The 15,821-nt window shown below is 42.9% G+C and overlaps 1 protein-coding gene across 1 annotated transcript in view; it reads right to left on the reverse strand.

The window, feature by feature from the left end:
• Positions 1-15,821, reverse strand: part of COLEC12 (collectin subfamily member 12) — a 103,756-nt gene that overhangs the window by 18,086 nt on the left and 69,849 nt on the right. Inside the window, exon 3 of the mRNA XM_072852667.1 lies at positions 4,342-4,464. Coding sequence (XP_072708768.1) covers positions 4,342-4,464 — 123 coding nt within the window. The remainder of the gene's footprint in view (positions 1-4,341; positions 4,465-15,821) is intronic.

Here is a 15,821-nt window from a genome sequence, read left to right on the forward strand (position 1 = left end):
TAATAAGAAGCCTTACTGGTATTATTGACAATTGGCCATGATATGTGGGGAAGACCGTGCCTGGACTGTGTTTGAAAGATCACTAATGAGCACTGTTAAAAGGTCTTTCAGTCTCCAGCAGCTTGTCACCTACAGAAAGTAATAGCTTTTAATTCTAGTGTGTAACTGTACGCCAGACAGCAGCCCTGGATCGGGAGGGCTTACGCGACACTTAGCTGGAAGATGCTGGTTTAGAGAGGCTGGAAAGAGAAGGCTGCTTTCAAATACACAAGGTATTGATTTTTGTCTATTTGACACTAAACTGGCAATGACTTACCCAGATTACCTGATGAGAAGTACAGAATTAGCTATATCAGGCAAACCATTTCCTTTCTTTTAATTCTGTTTCCCCTCAGAGAGCAAGTCAGTCCTGTTGTGTGAAGTGTAGAGGAGAGAGGCCAGAGCTAAGTTCAAACCACCCAGCTCCAGCAGCAGAAACAGTAGAGGTCTCTGCAAACGTGAACTGCAGGGTTAGCTCAAGGATTCCCAGTGATGCAGGTTAAGCTGAATTTTGTCATCCCATAGGCAACTAATGCATACATTTGCTTTGTAGAGGGGCAGGATCTTAGCCTCCATGGTCAAACAAATCATGGGCCTGGGGGACTTGATCTCCTGCCCAAAGTCCTTCCCCAAGCAAGTTGTAGCTTATTTACTTTCCTGCTACTGTCCTGCAAGTGGAAACAATGAACTCTGGGGAGAACGAGTAGAGAGCCGTGGCCAGAATAGGTTTTGTTGCTTTTGGGGTCATATGGACGGATGCCCTATTATTGGGAACGCCTTTCCTTCCCTGGCAGTAGGTCCCACCACCGTCTCTGGATGGAGCCTTCAGTGGTAGGTGAGCATGTGGAGCACTCTCAGGAGTGGAAGTCAACCTCTGGGGAGTGCCCCAGGCTTGAACAGCCACTTCCCATCTTCTCCAGAAAAAGGCAAAGGCAAAACAGGCAGACCAGCCGTAATATCCCTTACGAAGGCCACTCTGCTGCTCCCAACAGTCTGCTGCTCCCAAAAATGCAAAGTCTGTCTATGCCTTAAGCTTGCTTTTGGATAGCTTCACCTTAATTCTCAGCTTGGTCAGATCTCTCTACATTGTCATCTCACTTTCTAACAAGGTCACTGTGGAAAATGTGGTAAAGGCCCTCAAAAGAAGCCAACATTTCAAGTAGTTGCTGACCAGAACAGTGAGGACTGTCTGCATCTGAGCCACTATTTCAGAAGCAGGGACAAAATGTGCCATCTCGCCAGGGCGTGTTGGCCCGAGGTAATGGCAGGCAAACTCTGTCTGGGAGACAGATAAAAGAACGAGGTGAAAGTCACGGTAGGCATTAGTCAAGAAACTTAAAAACAAGGACTGACCAGAGAATGAGAACTACCAGAAATTCAAGCTGAGAGCATGCTAGCTTCCCTCACTGGAGTGAGTCACAGGAAGATCATTCACCTTCAATAGGCTAATCCGATACTGGCTGGTGCCAGAAAAATTATAACTTTGTATTTTGCATTTAATTTAAGAAAGTATGCATAAAAAATTACAGATTGCTTTATTAAATTTTTTAACAGTAATTTAATATGTCTTCTCAAAGCAAACTAATAGTAAACTCGGCTTGTTATTCCTTAATGACCTTGATGTTTAATTCATGTTTTGGTTTCAGGTTTCTCCAACCTACTATGTAATTTTTACCACCAGTTTGGAGGTTTGTTCTGTGTTGACTTTGCCTCCCATTGAGTTATTTTTTTGCCTGCCATATTTAATCCACTGATTAGTAGTTTTAACGTTTTAAATCACAAAGGATATCTAAATACCACGTAGGAAATGAAAGTTTTAAAAGTAGTTTTGGGCTTTATAAACATAAGTGTGGGAGGCAAATTTAATGGAAACTTAGCTAAGAGACTGAAAGAATCCCTGATGCCAGCAGAATTCCTTCTTTCGGTGTAATATTGCAATAAAAAAGACAAGCCAAACTCTGATGCAGGGAGGAGAGTGCAAGAGCACTATAAAATTTTATTTTGAGTTTTGTGCTTCCTTTAAGGCCTAATTCCTTCCCAATGATCAAAAATATTGCAATAATTCCTTTGAATACATACCGTCATCTGGGGTTTTGTCTAACTCATGTTTTCCCTGCAAATTAGTGCTTAGACACCGTGGAGACGAAGCTTTTAAGCTGCAGGTACAAAGGGCGAAACTAATACCTGACATATGACCATTTGCTGCTTGGCAGTACAGAAGGGATACCTTGGACTAAACAGGACTTTTCTTCAGCGTATGCCTCTTTCCCTTGGCATTCAGGTGGAGCTGTCACCAAGTTGGTGCATGGTGGAGCATCGGTCACCAAGATGTCTTAAGGTCTGTGAGCAAGGTGTGCATTATCCACCTCCCTATAATCTTTTTCCCATTTTTTTGTGGGAGAGGAAATTCTTGTGTCCTTGCCCTGCACAGATGTGTCTTGGTAGTGCTATGACAGAAAGACTAGTCTCCGGTCAGGCACCAATGACTACTCAGTACAAGAAGGAGGTTTAGAAATGAAGGCAGCAAAGATGGGGCCTCAAGATAGGAGCAAAGCCTGGGGTAGAGACAGTGCTAGAGGCCCCCATGGAGAAAGAAGCTTGAAAACTGTGGATTCAAATGAGGAAAAGAAACCCCCTATCCCAAAGAGATCTTTTGGACAGTTTCCTTATTGCTATTGCTTCCTACACACACATGAACAAACGTTTGCCAAAGCAAGATATAGAGCAATGGTCCCTCCAACTTGATACGCTGTTTCTGATGACAAGTGAGGTCTGAGTCTTCTGGTGAGCCCCAGAACTGACAGCGTTGTATAAAACTCTCTTGAGGAAAATTCTGCTAAATCCCAGGTGTTTAGTGTCTGGGTTATAGGCTGGAAGGATCCCATCCTCATCTGCTGTCAGCAGACCTCTGCAGATTTATATCTGCAAAAGCCCTAAGTTTGTCCTCCCCTAGTCCATATAATGAAATGATCTTATCTTTATAGATCAAGAACAAGTTTTTGAATCCTAGAAAATTTTTTCCCTCGGAATCTGACTTCCAGAGACCAATTACACATTATTCAGGAGAATGTCTGACCAAATATATATGTACTGCCTTTCTTTACATTTGATATTCATTTGCCACATGCTGTCTGCTTTGTCATGAAGAAGGAATACCTACGTGTCTCTTATCTGTCCTTCACATTCTCTCATCTCCCTGGCTAAATCTTCCATCTAAAACCAAGCAGTTTTAATTTTCTTCCCACTCAAAACTGTACCAAATCCTCTTAAACAAGTATTTATCCCTTTCTATTTCTACAATTTCCTTTTCTTTCGCTGGCAAAGGACCAGAGGTGATGTCAGCTCTGCTACGAGCGCAGCTGTTGGCGGCACAGGATGCACTGCATGCTAATCACAGGAGTATTTACCCAGCTTCTTGGAGGGGTTTTGAAGCTACTTTCAGAGCCATACTCAAGCAGCTAGTTTAAAGCTAGCTAGGTTTTCTCCGCAACATGCTGCAATGTCCTGTTATAATACTCAGAACAATGTTATTTACTTCCTTTGTCTTACCAGAAACTCACGTCTTATTTATTTAAGTTATTATAGCTGTGACTGCACAACAAGCAGACATTTACATCAATACATTCATTAGAATGCCTAAGTGGCTACAGTTAATTAGTGCTGAGGACACATGGGAATTTTAAGCCGTGCTTTCCAATGTGCCCTACCAATGACTTGCACAAATGAAATTTTCTCCATTACTGGGTTGCCCAACTACCAGAATCTTTGAAATTCCTGTCAAAAGCATCTAAGCGTCTTTGTTCAACAAAATAATTGTAGATAACTCAATACATTGGCACCTCCTGGTTCAATCTTCCTTCCAGATATTTCGAAGTAACATTGATCCTACACTTTGTTCCTGTGATAAATACATTAGTAACACTATTACTGGCTCTCCCCTTAAGAAGGACATTTATTCTGGAAAGATGTGATATATGTAAAAGAGCTCAGGGAAATCAAGGTATAGCACATGTTACAGAGCTTTGAGTCTTCCAGTTACTACTCCTTCATGGTGGAAGAATGATAATTTTGTTCTAACTTTTTTCTTTTCTTTCAAATGTCTAATCTAGTTTCGAAACTTCATAATCATTTGAAAGTGAAAATCTAAGGTTGCAGTTTGTTGTTATGTGTGTACAAAAAGGCAACATTGCCAAGGTATTGATATTTAAGGTGAAATGTGATAAATTACCTGTCTATCTAATATGTGGAAATGCGCTTGGATGCTTGGCTGAAAGGGAAATGTTGGGCTCAATGCATACATACCTTTGTATCCCAGAATGGCTACTGTGATTGTTAACAGGGCACATAAAATATATAATAAGATGATGGAAAACTTCAGTGCCCAGTTATTTTTACATTTGGTACATTGAGTCCCCTCCTGAATACCTGCAAAAGAAGATTTTAAGAATTTTAAAACAACGGCAAAGAACACATTGCTGGTTTTATCTCCCCATTTCCTCTCCTCCATTTTCTAAAGAACAAATTATTTATGTAAGCAGATGATATACGGGTGCCTATCTGCCTATTCTGCCAGGATAGCCTCCACGGTTGTTAAAGCATCGGCTTAGTGATACAATCACTTTGGGATTTTAGCATGTGGAAGAGAAGTAGGTTCTGCTTCGCTGGAAAACCTGTGGCTTTCCTGAGAGACAGGACTATTTTCCGATTGTGCTAACAAGACTATGGTGAGCTTTGGAAGTCAAATGTTTATTAGCATCTCCTGTCAGGCATCACGCCGCAGCAGCTCCTTCTTAGCATTCAGTCTCCCTACAGGGGCAATAGGAGACAGTAAATGCTCCAGCAGGAGGAAAATACAGAAATAAAATAGCATTGTGAAAACCTGGTAGGAGTACTGGTCCTGCTTTGTAACCACAAATGGTTACCATGTGAACGCTTTCTTTCCATAATGAGGGAGACTTTTTTCTTATTTTGGGGGGGTTTGGAGAATACTATTTCCACAGAAAAGAAGAGGTGCTATACTGGTAAAGCTAGGTACATCTATACCAACAGAAAAATGCTGGTGAATTTCCCTTGGGGACAAGTTTAAGAAAAAGGGCCTCAAGTTGATGAGAGAAAACAGGCCTTTACTATTTTATATTTGAGCTTTTTGCAGAATGGTTTGATATCTTTGAGTCTATTAGGGAAGCAATATTCCTCTTTCCTCTATGTGCTCCTTGGGAACAGCTCGAGAGTGTTGGAAGCGTTGATTAAGTTACCAAGAAATTCATTAGAAACACAAATGTGTAAAAACATGAAAACTGGACCACTGTGCTGGAACAAATGGGTGGGATTTATCCCTCCTTCCAGTGTGCATTAAGCAGGCCAGGATTAATGTAGCTTTCTGTGTCCGTCAGAAAATGCACTTCTTTGATATTTTACTCTATTTGTGTACTATTAGGGGAGTCCCACAGGAAAGCTTTAAGCTCTAATAAATTCTATGCACCAGATTACTTAACTAATCAAAACTTGCTCCGTAGCTTTTTATGAGTAACTTATATTTCCCCCGAGGCCTAACCCACAGCTGATTTTACTTTTCTCAGCTCATGACCTTCTGCAGAGCGGTTTTTTATTTTTCATATTTCAAGAGAAAAGCACGGGCCACTTCTCCTGGGTTCACAGAGGACAGGTGACCAACATATCAAGTTAAATCAACTGTATTTCTCTCTCAAAGAACAGCAGTTTCCAGGGACTTCCTTAAGCCCAGGGTACTTGAAGGAGGGATTACCATACCGGACCAACTCAGGAAGAGGATTTATACAAAGTTTATTTGACAAGGCATTTTTCTCAGTTCCCTCTGCACACATACTAGCCATGGCTAAGGCAGAAACGCATCTCTCACAGGTCAGCCCACTTTCCATATTATGTCATCACGTGGTTTTTCTAAACTTTTCAGCTGTGACGTCATGTTCTGTTGCCATGTGATGAAAGTGATGTCATAGGTTTGGGTTCCTTGGGGTTTAGGCATAAGATCAGTTGGGAATCTGATTCTTTTTTCAGGAACAGGAACATTAGGGGAAAATAACACAAAGACTTGTAAGCATAAACCCAAGAACAGAAACTCCAGAGGGGAAAGGCTTCTCTCCTTTCTGTGCAGGTGGGACGGAAGGGAGCTGGCACGGAGACCAGTGCCAGCATAGCCCATTTATTGGTGACTTGGCTTTGGAAGGCTGATAACTCCTGCACCACAAAAGAAGAGGTGAAGGGTCCATAATTCAATAGCCAGGTTTGCTTATGGATCCTGATGTGTGGGCTGGTTTTCTTTGGTTGGTTGACAATCTCAAGGAGTTTGCTAGTGGGGAAGCTCTGCTTGCTGAAAAAGCTGGAGAGGGAAGTGCAGTTTTCTAAGGGTTTGCAGTAGGTATTCAGAGACTGAAATAATTTCACAGTGGGAACTCGTGGTGTCTGGAGCACCATTTTGTTAGCTGGTACTAATGGGCTCATTGAGCCTCTGTGCGCTGAATGCAAGGTTTCTTCTCCAAAGGGTTTAAAATTCAGATTCCAATCCTGTAAGTCTTTGAACATCCCACATATCAAAAAACACAAGAAGCTTGGGGCACAAAGCACATCACATCCACTTTCTAAATACACAGATAACAGAAAGCTTGATCCTCCCTGTTTTAATGTTAATGGAAGCAGGACCAGATCCGTAACTGGGAAGACTGATAGACTGCAGAGGTACAAAGCACAGAGAAAGGCAGAAATAAAAACAAAACCTTTGACAGCAACTGCACATAGAAAAGTTTCACTTGATTACAGTCTCATATTAAGATTACTTATTTTATGACATGGCCTGCTTTCTGTCACCATACTCTGGCTTCCTGTGTAGTGTAATGAGCTGAAACTTTGCTGATGTCACTGGACGTATTGCAGTTCAGCGTCTAGCATCATGTATGTTCCAGTGCTTCATAAGGATCTTGTTTCACTTGTCTCAGTCCTCTCTATCGCTGGTTCAATAAAACAGCACTTTGGCTTTTCGGAACTTTTACTTTCAGCATATTTCAAACTGACATCAGAACAGCACCCCAACAAAAGCCAGACCCTTCCATCCTTTAACAGTCCAGCACTGTTGGTATCAATAACATAAACACAGCGTACTAAAGCCATCATACAGGCAGGAATGATTCCATTAACTAAGCTGGGCTGGAAGGGTGTATTGCATTGCCTGCTGGCCCTTTCTGCCTGTCAGCTTAAAACTGCATCTGACTGCCATCGAACCCCCACTACCCTCAGCTCCATGTGCCCCAGCTCCAGGGCTGGAGTAAAAAGCCGCGGAGCTCTAACAGGCTCCTTTGTCTTCCTTTGCCTAGAGATGGACACAGTAAAGTCTTTCAGAGCTATTAAATTTACTCTTTATTGCAAATACATAGCTCTTAACTCTGTTGCTAGTAACAGCTGACTTTCTCGTTTACTAACCATATACAAATTACTAAAGATAGAGGTACCTTGAAGAAAAGATCTGGAAGACTCATTCTGATGTCTTTTTGTGAAGTTAAATAATCCAGGCTCTGAGCAAAGGTAAAAGCCAGGAATGCAACCCTCTCTGTATAGGGATGAATTACAGTGTAGTCAGGGCTCCACCACCTCCCCAAGCACAGAGCCTGGCTTCAACTTGCCCTGTTGCTCTTCCCCACTACCCTGTTTAAGGCCCAAGCCCAAATAAGCTTGTTCTGATACAGGAGACGCATTTAGTCCGCGCTGTGAGGACACTTATTTTTATTGAAGGGTTGCTCTGAAAAGATGTGATAGCCAAAACATTAAGCAACAACAGATGGGAGACTATTTCAAACACTCATTGAGATTACACAGAACCCAGCAGGCTGGCATAAAATTATACAGGTTTATCACAAAAGCTGAGAGTCAAGGCTTGAAGGAGCCCTTGCTTGGGCTTTAATTTGACAAAACTTCCCCACTTCTACCCACTTGACTGCTTGCTTTCATGGCTTACACAAAATGCAGTGTTCTTCCAGGAGATGTGTAACCTCTTAGCTAGAAAGCTGTAGAGTAAGTGTACAGGGAAAGACCCTACACACCCATTCCATCGACAGAACATATGTAAAACCTGCAAAAGGGGGTTCTCGGCTGAAGTCAGCTCTTCTCTGTTTGTTATTGTTGCTCCTGGTGCAGCACACTCCTCTCTGCGTCCTGTACACCTGTTTTCAATGTTGGTCTGCTCCCAGACATTTGTCACTAACTTCCAAACCCAGGGAGCCAGGGTGACTTCCGCATGATGTGCATTTCTCACTGCTCATTTGATCAACATTTAATAAATATCAGATGGGACACAATGTGCCTCATTTCGCTGGACACATGCTTTTTTCCATTCCTTTCCCCGACATTTTAATAAGAGCTCTGGTTTTTCGGTCTCACTGTTGGGAAGACATCTGGCCAAACAGACAGCGACCTAGTACAAAGAGATCCTGCTGGCTCACATGCTTTGGGGACCCCCTTCTCTGCAAACCAAGATGGTCGCAAAAAAATATGCAAGTGAGACATCCCCCTGTTACCACGCTTTGTAGTATTTGTTTTTACAGCATTGCATTCCAGTGACTGAAGACTTTGTTCTCACGCAGGGGGTATACATCTGCAGATTCCTTTTGGGCTGCAGATAAGCAAAGGTTTTGCTAGAGGAGGAGCTGGGGGGTTTTTTTGTTGTTTTTTTTGTTGTTGTTGTTCCGTGTTTTTTAATGGGAGACTAAATATCTTTGCTCTTTGACATGGAGTAGCCACCTTACAAAATGCCTGACTCCTCAACTATATTACGCTTCAGGAACACATCTTTGAACACTCAAGTACAATATGCATACACATTTTTTTGCTGAATAATTCTTTTAGAAGTATTTGCCTCTGTGTCCTTTTTTGGCTCTTGCTGCAGGATCATAGGTGGCCTCATAATTTTTCTGCTAGCAGATCAGTTTTGACAAAGATGCAAGCTTCGCTTCATAACCCTGACAAAAAATATACTGATAAGATGATTGAAGAAATGTAGTGCAGGAAATGAAAATACATACATTAGTTAGGAGTGGTTTTCCCCAGTGTGATTCATTGAAAAGAGATAACATCCCTTGAATTTCGGAAGGAAGACTGCAAGCCTAGTTTGCAGCCTTCAAATTTCTCAAATAAATTTCTCAAATAAATTTCTCAAAGCTAATGTTTTCAAAACTGATGAGCGGTAGATCTAATAGCTATATTTAAAGGGGCCTGAGCAAACTACGTAGATCTAGTTCCAACACCCCTGCCATGGGAAGGTATCCCTGCCCATAGCAGGGGGGTTGGAACTAGATGATCTTTAAGGTCCCTTCCAACCCAAACCATTTTATGACTCTATGATTCAACACGTAGGTAGGAATCAAATACTGAGAAGTACCTAACTATGCAGAGTTGCAACAAGCTCCCAGTGGGTGCCTATCTCAATCTCTGGAATCCATCTCTAGGATTAAATAACTAAATGCCTTGAAAAAACTGGCTGTAAGTGCTTAAATTCAGGCACGCAAGTGTAAAATGCTAGGTTTTTACTAATATGCATGACTAGCATTAGGAAAGTAAGTCTGCCTCTTAGGACAGAGAGGATTTTAAAATTCAGGCATATACACACACACACACACATATTTATGTTCAAATATATAGAAAAATATATGTGTGTATATGTTTTTTACAGAAAAGCTTTTGTACTGACACAAAACCAGCATATTACATTAGCACACTCAAATCAAAAGCAGACGCATCTTTGCCAACAATAAACTTTGTATAGCTTTGAGATTACTGGATCCAGCCAGCCACAAAATTCAGAGTGAGATTTTTGTCTTCTCTTCTGTGTGGTGTTACAGGTTATTAACCCACCCTTCATGAAAACAATTCCTGTGATCCTCCATGAATTATTTTGTTGCAGTCAGCAAAACTGATGATTCGATGGCTTCATAGGACTAACCTACCTCAGAAAGCAATTGTTCTTTATAATGGTTATAAATGGCAAAAACTGAGAGTGGTTGATGCTTTTTTAATTATTATTTTGAGATAAATCTCCTTGCTTCAGTTTAGAGTATATTCTTACACTATAAAGGCTATATCTTGAGCTAAGTGTAAACAGACACCCTACATTTTTCCTAGCTAATGCATAAAGGTCCATGCCCAGCTCCAAGTTACTGGATGGGCATTTAGCATGGGGCTGCAGCCATGGGAAGCATAGCATGTACTGGGGCTTCTCTGAGCAGCTGCCCCTGTAGCCGCTGTATGGTGCCCCAGCCCCTCTCCGGCTCTGCGCCCTACATGCTGCTGGGCAACCCCTCCTGGGGGGAACTGTGGCTAAAAGAGCAAACATTGTGGTTGTTGCATGACCAGTCTGCAGGGGAGTACTGAACCCTTAGGTTGCGGTCGTGAAGTGCCTGGTTTGGGAGAGCCATGCTGCTGCCTTCACTCAACCTGAGCCATTCCGCACGCCACAGCTCCCTCACATGTGCACATCCATCCCCAGGGCTTTGTGGGGAAGAGCTCCTGACCAGGCAAACCGAGGCCCTTTATTGTACATTATAAAACAGGGGTGATACTACTGAATTGTGTCCGCTACCCCCACCTTCTTCACTCCTCGCTCAGTCTCTCACGATTTCCTTTCTACTCGGCCCTAAGGGGAACATGAGTGCCAGCCTTCCTCCCACATCCACAGTCTTTGCAAGCCCTGTCTCTGCAATGACAACGGTCCTGCTCGCCCAAGTGGTGCAGTGCTGGCTTGTGGGCAGGTGGATTGCAACAGCCTGCTTAACTTCATTGTCAGATTTTTACAATGCCATTGGAAAAAATATTTAGCACAAACATGCTGTCATTTGTTCCGGAATTTGCTAGTTTTGCTTCTGGTTTTGTAATCAAATAGGGATAAGTGCAAGCTATGCTTGTTTTGAAAAGGTTTCTCATTATTTACTAGGAAGCAATTAAAGCAGCGAAACTTGAAATCTAAGCGGTGGGTATGTACTCACCTAACTTGTGCCAGTTTTCCTATGCCAGGTGGAAAATCATGAAACATGGCAGCAAGACAGAGGTCGAAACAGCCACTCTATATTTCAAGTAAACACTGCAAGACACACAGCTTCTTTCTTCATAAATTAATAAATAAATGGACCAACCCCTAACCACTCCATCCTCACAGGTTTCTACAGTGTCCTGCAAACCTGATCACCCTGTTACATAGCTGGCAGCTTGTACAAATAACCTCTGGAGAGGAATAAAACACACCTCAAAAGCTTGTTCTGAGAATTTATGCCTCAAAAGAGCTGCGTGACTCCTGCCGGGGCCAGTGGTGCCAGTTCCTGTGATTTTATCCTGAGCCTCACACTGTGGGATTTCGTTTTCACCCTGGTGCCACTTTCTTTCCAAGTGCAAGGTCCTACACCTGGGTCGGGGCCACCCCCGGTATCAACACAGGCTGGGGGATAAAGGGATTGAGAGCAGCTCTACGGAGAAAGACTTGGGGGTACTGGTGGGTAAAAAGCTTCCGCTTGCAATATGCGCTTGCAGCCCAGAAGGCCAACCATGTCCTGGGCTACATCAAAAGCAGCGTGGCCAGCAGGTCGAGGGAGGTGGTTCTGCCCCTCTACTCCACTCTGGTGAGAGCCCACCTGCAGTACTGCGTCCAGCTCTGGAGTCCTCAGCACAAGAAGGACAGGGACCTGTTGGAGCGGGTCCAGAGGAGGGCCACGAAAATGATCAGAGGGCTGGAGCACCTCTCCTACGAGGACAGGCTGAGAGAGCTGGGGTTGTTCAGCCTGGAGAAGAGAAGGCTCCAGGGAGACCTTATTGCTGCCTTTCAGTTCTTAAAGGGGGCTTATAAGAAAGACGGGGACAGACTTTTTAGCAGGACCTGTTGCGATAGGACAAGGGGTAATGTTTTTAAACTGAAAGAGGGTAGATTCAGACTAGATATACAGAAGAAATTTTTTACGATAAGGGTGGTGAAACACTGGGACAGGTTTCCCAGAGAGGTGGTAGATGCCCCATCCCTGGAAACATTCAAGGTCAGGCTGGACGGGGCTCTGAGCAACCTGATCTAGCTAAAGATGTCCCTGCTCATTGCAGGGAGGTTGGACTAGATGACCTTTAAAGGTCCCTTCCAACCCAAACTATGCTATGATTCTACGATTCTTGCAGCTATATAATTACGTGAGACTTTCAGCTTGCATTTTAGGAGAACAGCATATTCCTAGACTGTTAAAAAAAGTGGGGAGGAGTTGTTCCTTATGGCTTAAGACAATCGAATAACCCACCATTTACAGGACTTCTCATAATCCTGCCCCTAAAGAGCCACTCTCACCACTAAGGGGGCAATGCTGGGGCTGGGGCTGGCAGGGCTCACCACGTCCCTGTCCCCTGAAGCTGGAGGAGGGCACTTTGTCCCAAGAGCCCAGGGTATTTCAGTGGAAATGGGGGGTTTCCTTCTCTGGGACACCTTGGAAATACCCCACCCTTGATGATACGCAGGTTGCAGCCCGAAGCTCTGCACGCAGGGGAGGCCGAGCAAATTCTCCTCCACCAGACTGAGTCTGTCAGAGGCAGCGGCCGCTTCCCGTAAATCCAAATCCCACATCTGACATAATAAAGAGCCTCAGAGGGCCAACACTATTATCTCTGGAAAGCTTTCAACCTAAGAAATACTTTATTCTATGTAATGTACACAAACCCTTTCATTAAAGGACGGGAGAACCCTCATTTTCAGCCTGACCATCATCTCTCACTTATTTATATAACCCAGCCAGCATTTTCTCTCTGCCTTTGTTCTTCTTCACAGTAGACCAGAGATTCACAATGAATTGTCAGAAATCCTAATTATACACTTCAACAACCATCACCATTTAATGATATAGTATTACCAAACAATGTCCTACTGTGATTAAACACTAAATATCTTAATTGAAAGGGTACAAAAAGCCCAACCACAACACAGGCTAAGCAAAGACTGCTGAGTATCTGAACTGTATGTTAGGGAAATATTATGAACAGAACTGAAGGACTAGCATGGTAAATTTTAAGAAAAATCATGGATTTGCAACAGTTTAAGGTCCAGCCATAGCAATGCGGTAAGAATATCACACCCCCAGAGGGTCCAACATCCCATAGACGATTAGATTTAAAGACATGTCTAGAGCTTAACTCAAACCAGAACAAAAACCAGTAAGTGCTGGTGCTTTTAAATAACTGTCTGGAACAAGAGAGATATGTCTGTCCTCAGTTACTGAAAATCAAGCAAGGGATCACTCAGTGCACGTCTCTGGAACTAAATCCAAAAATCTAATTAGGCTGTTCAGAAGATGAGAGAAAAACTAGAACAGTTAAAAGAAGATAAAAAATATGTATAAATTAAAGACCTGTTCAATGACAGGCAAGACAGCCACAATACATCACAGCAAAGAGCCACTCTCAAACTGTACCCCAACAGAGAAGAATTTAGACTGACTCGCAAGAAGATATATAGCTAGCTCTATAGGGAGATCAAAGCCAGATCTTTGGTTTGTGCAACAGCCTCCTAAGACAACCTGAGGATATTCCATCCAATGAGGTAATTAAAACTAGAGTGAACAAAGCACTAGCAAAGCCACAGAAGGGATCTGTCCTTCAGAGTTATGCCAGATGGCAAAGTAATGCCATTTCTGTCTAAGTGCGGGCCTTCCATTCTGAAATAAACAAGCTTCCTAATGAAACATAGCTCCTAATTAAGGTGGTATAATTTGATGATTAATGTACACGATTTTTAGTCTTAATTCAAACTACATTCAACTGAAAGGAGGAAAAAAGGTAACACACTCCAAGTGTGTATTTCCCCTAACATTCTCTATTTTTATAACACAGTATTTAGGTGTTAGTGACCCTAGTAATGGTGTTACATTAACTGGTAGGTAGAAAAAATAGTAACTCTGTGCCTTGTGGCTTTTGAGATACATTTCTTCAAGAGGGCAACATGATCTCGCCCGGGGCTGTGAGCGTGGTAGGTGCCGATACCACCAGCAGTGACAACTGTACCGCGGAGCAACTCACCAGGAACGTGGTGAAGCCATCCAGAGCACAGGTGGAAAAACCATTCTCTTCGCGGGAAGCTTTCACCCTTTGTTTTACTAACTTCTTCTGCAACTTTTAACATTATGTTAAGGACAATGCTAAAAACATTGATCACTCTTTTAGAGAACAAGAAACGCTTGCCCTCACCAAATGAAGACTCCAGCCATGCACAACAAGGCAACATTTCTGTATTCACCAATGCTGCCACGAATGCTATTCCAGCTATCTACAGAAATTAAAGTTTTTTATGTGCCTGCACAATTTAAATGTGAATACTCAGCAACCATCTGTTCCGCGTGTTTCTGTGCGGGTACATACATGCACACATGCACCCCTAATGCAGTCGAGGCAGGTCGATCGTTTAAGCGCATTATAAAATCCCATGTGTCTCTGCAAAGTGTGCTTTTAAACTCTTGTAACTTGGATGAATCTAAACCAATTTTCACTAGGTAGTCGGAAGCACACTGCATGCCCTTCTCATTCATCAGTTTCTTTTCTCTCCTCCACTATCTAGTGGAGCGGAACAAAATAAAGTTTCAACCATATTTGATGGCATAAAAACCGTATTTGTCTTTTTCTGTTAGGGAAAAATACAGAGCTACTTTTGATGAGGCTTTCAGCAGGAAAAAATAATTGCCTGCAGGCTATGAACAAGTATGCCCAACTTCATGTGGAAAAGCAAAACTTTGAGAAAGTTATAAAGACTGTGGTTTGTTAGCATTAAAATGCAGATGTATCTGTATCTACAGGTTTTGTTACATATTCCAGCTGGAATGCTGCAATGAAGAGCTGACATTAACAGAATTGAAAAAAGTTAATCAAGATCTGATGCCTCAAATAGGCCTTCATCCACGCTTCGCTGGATTTAGGGGTAAGGCTTCTGTTGCCTTCATTAAGAAGCATTCTAATATAAAAATTGCCTCTTTTCGATCTGAAAAGTCTATCTGAGGACATTATTTGGAATTTAAAAGACTTACGTGCACATAGAAGAGGTGAAGGTGTTTCTATTCGTGCTGGGTACTTAGCTGTTACATAGGCCCCTTGTTTGGAATGTGACCCCAAAAATGAAGAGGGCCACGAGGAAGAACACGGTAGGAGCTCACAGAAGAAAGTGAGCGCAGAAAACACAGTATGTATATGGAAGCCTGCTCTACTCATTTAATTATGGCTGTGAGTGCAAATTGCCACTTCTGACTAGCCTTTTCCACAATACCAAGACTGCCTGGCTGGGATACCATCACCGAACAGAGAAGAAAGCATCCCCGCAGGCACTGCATCAAACGCAGCTCACGGTCACAAATCCGCTAGCTGTAAAGTCATTCCTAATCTCCTGAGGCTACACGTTCAACTACAGGAGAGAAATTATGTCTAGGTATAAACACTGCTCCTCTGGAAGTATGCTGCCTTGCTCCCCTCGGCCGAATGGAGACACGGCATTAAATCACCTCCAAAGGAGAGGGGCTGGCAGGGCTAGGATTTATTTTTCACCTCACAGCCCTTCTAAAACCACTTTCTAAAGGTAGGGCTTTTTCCTCAGCAATATTGCAGGCTTGACGGCAGAGACAATAAATCCTGTTTCCAACCTCCCCCAACCCGCCTCAGTCTCTGCCTCCTTTTCCTGAATCTTATCTTTTCAAAGCGGATGTTTTCCTTTGGGAAGGTGGATCTCTAGGCTAAGAGGAAGGACTGGGACACAACGCAGCTACCAT

Source organism: Ciconia boyciana, chromosome 2, assembly GCF_034638445.1.
Source record: "Ciconia boyciana chromosome 2, ASM3463844v1, whole genome shotgun sequence".
Classification (NCBI taxonomy): domain Eukaryota; kingdom Metazoa; phylum Chordata; class Aves; order Ciconiiformes; family Ciconiidae; genus Ciconia; species Ciconia boyciana.